Raw genomic sequence first — 9,096 nt, forward strand, 5'->3', positions numbered from 1 at the left:
ATACTCAATTTTTATCAGCAGACGAAAGTACCAAAACGACCGGAACCGCGAAATACCAATTTTTCGGATTTTCCCCTCTCCTATAAAAAGGGAAAAAATGAGAAAATATCTCATTTCTTCCCAAAAGTGGCGGAGAGCTTCAAGAGAGTAAGAGAGAGTGAGATTTTTTTTCAATTCTTGCCCGATCGTCCTGATTTCAGAAGCTACGCGTAGGCACAGAGGTAAGGATGCTTAATCTTACTTCTATTTCTACTTTCTGTCGGCTTATTCTATCTATTTCTGTGCTCAAAGTTTTGAGCTTTTTGTAAAAATGTCTGATTGCCTCGATTTTTCTTTCCAACTATCTTCTACTACAACCCAACATGCTATAATCACTATCGGATCGTTCGGATTTTCTCCGAGTCGCCGTAGATCTGAAAAACTGACTAAAAACCAATTTTTCTTCACATGTGCTTACTTTATTATCAAAAAGTCGCAACCAAGCTTAGTACCCTTGAGATTAAGTGCTATAAACGTCGTTGTGAACAACCCCATCAATTTTGTTTTTCAGAATTTCAACTTTGAGTTTTTGGTCATTAATTCTGGACCAAAATACCCCTAAGTCGTATTTTTAGTCGTTAAATATTTCTGAGAGTTTCTCTGACCTAGATATCACCTACGAATACCTAGGAATTAAATTTGATCGAAGAAAAGTTCGGAAACCCTATTTTCTAAAGTGGCCGAAACTTTTTGGAGCTGTACCGCGTCCAAAAATAATTTTTGGGTTTGTATGGCCTGAGCCATAGCGTAGCCCTCTCCGTTGTCGAAATTTTGGCGTTGGTTTCGTGTCATTCCAAGTTATGTAGCTCGAGTTATGCGCGTTTTAGCGAACGAAGTTCTGTTGTCAATTCGTGCCTATATAGGAACTCCGAAGCTTTAAAGCTTTCTTTCCGATTTCGATTAGTGTTATTAGATTGATTACTTCTAGTAGGGCTTGTGTTGATGATTGTGTTTTCTTGTTCTAGGTTCGCAACTTCCATGCACAACTTCTACTCACGAAGGTAAGGGTAACTCAGTTTTAGAGCGTCTTTGAGTCTTGCCTGCTTTTATCGCACTGTCTGCGTTTGAGATGAAGATGTTTATATTGATTGGCATTGAGTTATGATTATTATGTTGAACTGGGAAAATGTTTTCTGGAGGCTTCGACCGAGTGAACTTATTGAGACGTGTGTCTCCGTTTTCTGAGAGGTTTCGGCCGTTTATTGGCTTCTGTCGTTACTGCTTCCTAGTGGATAGAACATGTGGTTACTTTGGATTGGTCCTTGGTTGGGCTTTGTTGTTGTCTGACTTGGCATATAGGGCTTAAATATAAGTGGCGATGAGGAGGTGTGTCCTATCATTGTCCCGTCTTGTGAGACGCTAAGTGGCGATCAAGAGGTGTGTCCTATGATTGTCCCGTCTTGTGTGACGTTAAGTGGCGATCAGGAGGTGTGTCATATGATTGTCCCGTCATGTATGACGCTATAAGTGGCGATGAGGAGGTGTGTCCTATCATTGTCCCGTCTTGCGAGACGATGTTGATCGATCCATTTTGTTAGCAGCATATAGTTGCATCATAAAGCACTAACAGTTGATCTTACGTTGTCGATATTTGATTTGACTTGTTGAGGTTATTGTTATCTGAGTTTGATATATGTTGTTAAGTTGTTAATACCTGAATTGCTTTTATGTTATTGGATATATGTCGTCATCTATCTGGAATTAAGTTGCTAGCTTATGTGCTATGTTATGCTCTTAAATTTTAATAGCATGCTTTCCCCTTTTTACGTGGTAATTGCATGGAGTTAACCTTTTCTGTTCGATACTTGATGTTTGGGCGCTTAACGCTATTAGGCGATGCTTAGTTATGATCGAGATGGAGAGGGACTGTAAGCGGCAGAGCAGAGATGGAAGAAGTTGTTTGACTTTCTTTTAAATAGTTTATGCTTTGAGTCTTCTTCAACCTCTGAAAACTCTTTTACTGGAACCCTGTCTTAGCCACTGTTTAAGTGTGCATACTTATTTTGGAAACCTACTTATATCTTTGTAAGTTACTATTACTATATGTCGGGAACGGGTTGTTTAATTATGACTATGTTATGTTTTCATCTATGTTTAGTTTGTTTTTAAAAAAAAAATATCATGTTTTCTTTAGGATTTCGAATTAGTCCTTAGACTTTGTTAGGTTACTAATGTGATTCTTCAGTTGAGAAATTGGGGCGTTACAACAGCGACCTTCAAGGGTGGCTGCAAGTGTGGCTTCCATGGTCACGATGACTCATTCGGGAGCGTCGACAAAGCTTCGAGCGTGGCTCCCAAAATGGCGACGGATGCTTCGTACTGCGAGGACTTCCCATCGACGAGGCTGGAGTACTCCTCTAGACTTTGGATAAGGGAAGGTGAGGTGGGATTTGGTCATGGGTTTGGGTTTTTTTTTTCTGGGTTGGAGCTTTTTCTACTTTCTTTTCAACAAGAAGATGATGAAATTCTTGGTATATTTCCTAGGTTGGTGTTTGTTTGTTGGGGTTATGGAGTTTTATCTTGAAAGAGATAAAAGGTGGGATCAAGAAAAAAAGAAGCAGAAGGAGGATGGAGAAGAAGATGAACAGAACGTTGAAGAATGAGGATGAAAATTAGAATGAATTATGGGATTAATAAGATTAAGAATAAATTAGGATTAGGGATTAATTAGATTAACAATAACTTAGGGTTAGGGATTAATTTTAACAGTTGGAAAATAACAAAAAATAGAAAATACACTTGGAATTGATAACTGTGTAAAATAAGAGCCACATAAGCTCAGAACACGGGTAGAGACTTATTTAGATTAAAAAAGAAATTTTAGGGATCCCGAATCGGAAAAATATTTTTTAGGGACTTATTTACATATGCCAAACAATTTTAGGGACATCTAGAGTATTTAAGCCTTTAATTTTAAATGTGTGAAATTGAATTTTTTTACCATTAGTAATTAATATAATAAATATTATAAAACTTTACTGATAACTAATTAATACTATTATTAGTTTGAAGGTCAAGTCAATTTTACTTATTATTATTATTATTATTATTATTATTATTATTATTTATAAATTTTTTTCTCAATTTGTGATGATAATTAAAATTTAAGTAATAATTATTAATTTAAATATGAGAAACTGATAACTTGTTATAATTAGTAATTAATATATTAATATAATAATTTTCTGATGTAGAAAAAATAATTAATATAATAAAATATGATGACAAATACACTCTTCCTCTTGTAACCATAAAAATATAAAATGTAACTAAAAAAATAATTAATAATATTATTAAAGTAATGTATAGGTCAAGTCAACTTTACTTATTTAATATTAATTATACTATTTACAGCCATTATTTCAATTCAATTGTGATAATATTGTAAAGTAAATTAGTATGTGCATCATTTCATAAAAAAAAAATTAGTATGTGGATAAGTCTTGTAACGTATTTCAATTCAATTAATATTAGTCAATTTAACAGTCATTAATTAGTACGGAATGAAAAAGCTTTTATTATACTTTGATGGATGGTTATTAACATATTTACAGCTACTACATAGAAAGATAGACTGTATACTATTTCACTTTCAGATCAATCGAGAATGGAGGAGGAGAAGTGCAAGGCCAAGGTATGCGTCACCGGTGGTGCTGGTTATCTGGGCTCCTACCTTGTCAAAAGGCTTTTGGAAAAGGGCTACACTGTCCATTCCACCCTTAGAGACTTGAGTATTATTTCTTCTCTCTATCTCCCACTTAATTTGCATCTTTAATTTCTCTTTGCTTCTTGCTGCTTTGATTTTGTAGACTTATCTTTTATCCGTCAAAGCGGTAATTTTGTGACCGGTTTCCTTGCTAGGAACGCTCCCACCTATTTATCTGCCATTTAGCTCTTCATTGTGATTTAATTTTTTGGTATTGAATTTGGAAGTGACAAATGACAACTAGAGATTATAATGTATATATATTATACTTTTAAGAGTATTTCATTTAGTATAATTTGTTTGATTCCAGAGGATGAGTCAAAGGTTGGCCTTCTGAGAAGCTTTCCTCATGCAGAGGACAGATTGGTGTTATTTGAAGCAGACATTTACAAACCAGATGAGTTTGAACCTGCAATTCAAGGCTGTGAATTTGTCTTTCACGTTGCTACTCCGTTGCAACATCAAACCAATTCTCAGGTTTATGTCTTTCACCAATAATTGATTTTCTCTTTTTTTTTTCCATTTTGTTTGGCGGAAATATATTTGTTTTAGCTTCTTTTAAAAAAGTCATTCTTTAAAAATTTTAAGATGTTTTTTTTTGTACATCGGAAAGATAAATTACATCCGTCAGGAATCGAACTCTAGAGCTCCCCCTACCCAACTCAGATGTCTACCAGCTCCTACCACTTAAGCTATCCTATGGGACAAAATTTTAAGATGTTTTTCAGCTTTTTTTTAAATCACTATTTTAAAAAAATTAAACCAGATTATTTTGAAAAACTATTTTGATTGGCATATTAAAAATATTTATTATGATAGAATTTTAAGAGTTTAATTTTGATGCACCGACGGTGTAAAGTTTTTTTACACCGTCAACCAATCAGATTTCAAGGATGTAACATGTCAATTAATGAAATTAAATGAAAAGAGAGATTTTCTCACATCCTTGAAATCTGATTGGTTGACGATGTAAAAAAACTTTACACCGTCGGTGCATCATACTTTTTCTCGAATTTTAATTAGTGCAACCAAACATCAATTAAATGATGATCTTCTTAGACATTTATAAATAATTATTTTTTAATCTAAAACAAACTCACTCAAAGCATGTTTAAAAACATCTTTTATAATTGATTCTAAAACTAAAATTTATTGGGAGAAGAAAATTCTAAGTGAAAAATTGTTTCTGACTAAAATTAAATGGATTGTGAGAAGAAAACTCTAAACATGTTATCCTTTGGCTTCAAACAAAATAAATTCTTTTTTGGTTACAAGTGAAAAAACCAAAATAAATTCTAACATATTTGACTTTGTTTTGTTTGGCAAAATGTTATGGTATAACTTCATGTTAGTGCAAAATAGTTTTACCATAAAATTCATTCATGTTTACAATTGAATGCATGTGTAAATAAAATAATTTTGCTATCCAAATGTAAAAAAAAAAAGTTACGCTGTCCATAAAATAAACATAACTAAACAGGTTGAAGTGATTATACTAAGGTATTATTAATTAATTTGTGGCAGTTTAAGAGCATGAGTGAAGCTGCCATAGCCGGAGTCAAATGCATTGTGACGAGCTGTATAAAATCCGGCACAGTGAAACGTCTGATTTATACTGCTTCGGTGGTTGGGTCTTCTCCGCTGAAAGATGATGGAACTGGTTTCAAAGATGCCATTGATGAAACTTGTTGGACTCCTCTCCACCTTATTGGTACTGGCGTTCTTAAGGTAAACAAGTTATACAATTGATTATTTTGTTCAATGCAGAAGAAAAAGAAAAATCTAGTTTACAAATTAATTTTTCAAATTAACTTTAGTGTCTCATAAATTCAGGAAAAACCTGATTTATGCGGGAACCAGCTTTTAACATGAGAACTATTCTTTGTAATAACAAAATTATCAGGAGTACACTGATTCGTAGACATTGGCTGAGAGAGAGCTATTGAGTTATGGAAACAATGAAAATGGCAATGGAACACTTGAGGTGGTGAGCCTGGCTCTTGGCATGGTTGGAGGGGAGGGTCTTCTGAGTAACATACCCACGAGTGTTGCTGTGTGTATCTCTCAGGTGAAAGACAATGAAGCCATGTACCAGTATGTGAAGTACGTAGAGGATTTGCTTGGAAAAATTCCTGTGGTCCACATTGATGATGTCTGTGAAGCCCATATCTTCTGCGCGGAGAATCCATCCATCAATGGAAGATTCTTGGTTGCAAGCTCATATGTATCATCTGCAGATATTGCCAATTGCTATTCTCAACACTATCCAGAATTCCATGTGAAAGACAAGTAAGTTATTATCTTCTATAGGATTGGTGCTTCATGTTTATAATTAATTTATCCACATATATAACATGTTTTTTACTTTTTTCAAGCATTTGATTTGTCAAAAATTGAAAAGTTTACTATTCAATTGCTATGGCCTAAGATCTTATATGCATGCATTTGGAATTCGGTTTCAGGTATTTGGAAGGGCCAAAAAGAGCAATCAAATGGGCCTCAACAAAACTCATTGACAAAGGGTTTGTCTATAAGTATGATCTCAAGATGATAATAGATGATTGTATCAGAAGCGCAAGAAGGGTTGGCGATCTCTAGTCTTTGGTGATGAGATAAAATGTTTGTAATAAGTGATTAGTTTCACATAATTATTTTTTGTTTGAACTTTGAACCTTGATTTAGACCATGTCCAAACCTCATCTAGTATTTTTTTTTCTTTGTTTGGTGAGATGGTGCATTTCTTTTACCTTTAATCATAATTCAAGACATCTATGAGGTAAAAACCTATGTTGTTTCACAAACTCTATCCCTTGCTTGAGCCAAAACAAGACATTTGAATCAATTACAAATGAACTATGTGAGTGTTTGGAAACCATTTGATTCTTAAGTCAAAATCAATTTTGACAAGATGCTTATGTGAATAGCTTATAGATGTCCGTAGTAGCCAGTAGGTGTAAGAATTAAATATGAGAAAATGGAAAATGATTGATGACATGAGATATTGTGCCAAGAATGTACACGGCATTATCTCAGCCGGTTGATCAACAACTTCCCCCTTAAATATCATTTTCATTAATAGCAATATGATTTTTGAAAAACTCTCCAAACTAGCATTACTTCATTTCGTATGTTTTTCTTACTCTCTAACTAATTAGCTGAAAGTGAAAAATTTAATGAAGAAAAGTATTCAGGGGTGTTGAAAGGGAAATCCGAGTCAAATTCCCCATTAGATAGCAAGATATCTAAATCCAGGATTGGGGAATTGGTGACTGAAGTTGGGGCTGAAACTATCTCACTGATATCGGATTCTGAGGTTTTTACATTTTGGCTTAGTCCATTGTTGCCCGAGTGGTATGCTGATAGACACAGAAGGTTTGATTCTGAAGTTACTGGTGGTATGAATGCAGCAGAAAAGCTTTCTATGAAATGGTTTTCCATCATGGCATGGGATAATATGTTGGATTCTTCACTTCCTGATCCAATTGATGGAGAAGGGAAGCAAAACCAATTGCAAGGGAAGATATTAAGATCCTCCTTGGTTTCCAATTCCTCTGTTTTGTCCTCATCCTCTGCTTTAAACATGAAAGTTGCTGGGGTTTGTTGGGTTTTCTCCTGTAGTGGTAGTTGATTCTTTTGGTCATTGTGAACTTGATTTTCCCCCAACTTTACTTTTGCTGGGAGTTTCTTGTTTAAATGCTTAGCTTGCTTGCAAGTGTGTCTACCTCTGTAGGTCACCTCAATTGTTGTTGGGTCTTCATCTGATCTTTGAACTTGCTTTGTTGCTAGGCACCCTTGTACATTTCTATGTGTGCATCTATAATATCCTCTGCAACACAAACCAATTACTTTCAGTTAATATAAACTTAGTGTATTTACTAATGTTCCTATGTCAAATAAGCAAGAGGGGTGAATTTTGTTGTCCTATTTAGCTGCCAATTAAACAAAGTTATAAACTTCTCCTAGGAAAAAAAATGCTGACTAACTAGGAGTTAAATGAGAAAATAGCTTCTAACCTGGGAAACTTGGCTCCAAGAATACTCTTTTGGCCATATTTTCTCCAGCCATATCCATCATCCAAAGATCCCTCAAGTCCTGATCCTGAGCAAATCTTCACTTGCTCTGTCCATCTGGGCATGGTCTTTCTGCACCCCACAAATTCATAGAATAGAATGCCACATTGAAATCAGTCCACAACCACGAGCCTTGGCAATTCAGAAAGAAACAAGAACTTGGGTAACTGTTAACATCATTTTACCTTTTCTTTAAGACAGCTTGGTGCTGAAATTCAAGGTCCATGACCTCACTTCTGGGGCTCTCACTCGTAAAAGAACAGTGGGAATCCATCACGCTGCAGCTGGTAGTTTTAGGACTCTCTCCCGCATTAGATCCATGCTTGAGCGTGGCAAGTGCCTTCTGGTAAGACAAAAGTATTTTGTCAAGCAAGAATTCATTGGTTTCTTGGGATGATGGAGAAGAAGAAGAAACCAGCTGATGGTCACTGAGCTGCTTTGCCAGCTCCATTCCTTGGATCAGTTCATCAATGAGACTAACATGTTCCATTTTGTGAAGATGTTCACTGTGCATCCAAGGATTTGTTGCTCAACAAGGAATTTTCAATTTTGACACTTTAAGGCCACAAGTAAAGGTGTATTTGAATATTTGTTTGCACTAATGCAAACGGACGAGCAGAAGACTCTCACATGTACTTCAAGATAAAAAATGAACCATACTTTTTATGAATTGTGTTAAAAGTACGTTTAAGTTGCATTCAATTGTTATTCAAACACATGCGGAGCGAGCTGTGCGGTGTTGAATTGGCAAATGGGGTTAGTGAAATTGTAAGGGAGAGTAATGAGAAAGCTAAGCTGAGTGTGAAATAGAAAGAGAAGTTGCTTGTGGAAAGTGTGACGAGGGGGGTGTTATATATAAGGCTGGAAATGTGAACACAAGGAACCAAACTGGGTGAGTTTTCTACAATGTGGGTCCTAATTGTGAGCCTTAACACAGGTTTGGGTCTTTGAGTTGAGACAAAGTGAGAGTGAGAGTGAGCCATTCATTCAATTGCTGACCATTTCAAAGTTCAAATCAAATGCCCCACTCCTGGCCCTGAGTCTAACCCCTTGGATGGGTCAAGAAAAGTGAGACAGGCATTATGATGAAAAGTGTCTTTTTTTGTAATGGACTGAGCAACAACGCGGAAGCATGATGCATAACCCAGTGTTATCAGACTCGGACCGGTGATCGACTCGGTCGAGGTACTGGGTCAATGAGTCAATGGTTCAACCACTGGGTCACTGGTTGAACCGCTTGACTCGGTTGACACTAAAAAAAATAAAAAATTCATAATACCA

At 35.6% G+C, this 9,096-nt stretch overlaps 1 protein-coding gene and 1 pseudogene across 1 annotated transcript; one reads left to right on the forward strand and one right to left on the reverse strand.

The window, feature by feature from the left end:
- Positions 1-3,646: 3,646 nt before the first annotated feature.
- LOC130732763 (putative anthocyanidin reductase) lies at positions 3,647-6,343 on the forward strand (annotated as a pseudogene).
- A 341-nt stretch (positions 6,344-6,684) lies between these two features.
- Positions 6,685-8,623, reverse strand: LOC130732762 (probable WRKY transcription factor 41). The gene is made up of 3 exons (XM_057584754.1): positions 8,001-8,623; positions 7,759-7,887; positions 6,685-7,571 (listed from the first exon to the last, which is right to left on the reverse strand). The coding sequence occupies exons 1-3, from the start codon at positions 8,327-8,329 to the stop codon at positions 6,893-6,895; spliced, it is 1,137 nt and encodes a 378-aa protein (XP_057440737.1). The 5' UTR covers positions 8,330-8,623; the 3' UTR covers positions 6,685-6,892.
- Positions 8,624-9,096: the final 473 nt, after the last annotated feature.

This window comes from Lotus japonicus, chromosome 1 (assembly GCF_012489685.1).
Source record: "Lotus japonicus ecotype B-129 chromosome 1, LjGifu_v1.2".
Taxonomy (NCBI): domain Eukaryota; kingdom Viridiplantae; phylum Streptophyta; class Magnoliopsida; order Fabales; family Fabaceae; genus Lotus; species Lotus japonicus.

Coding starts and splice junctions, on each gene's coding strand:
- LOC130732762 (XM_057584754.1), bottom strand. CDS start 8,329: ATGCACAGTGAACATCTTCACAAAATGGAACATGTTAGTCTCATTGAT. Junction 7,888..8,000: donor CAAGCTGTCTTAAAGAAAAG/GTAAAATGATGT, acceptor TGTGGGGTGCAG/AAAGACCATGCCCAGATGGA. Junction 7,572..7,758: donor CTTGGAGCCAAGTTTCCCAG/GTTAGAAGCTAT, acceptor TTTGTGTTGCAG/AGGATATTATAGATGCACAC.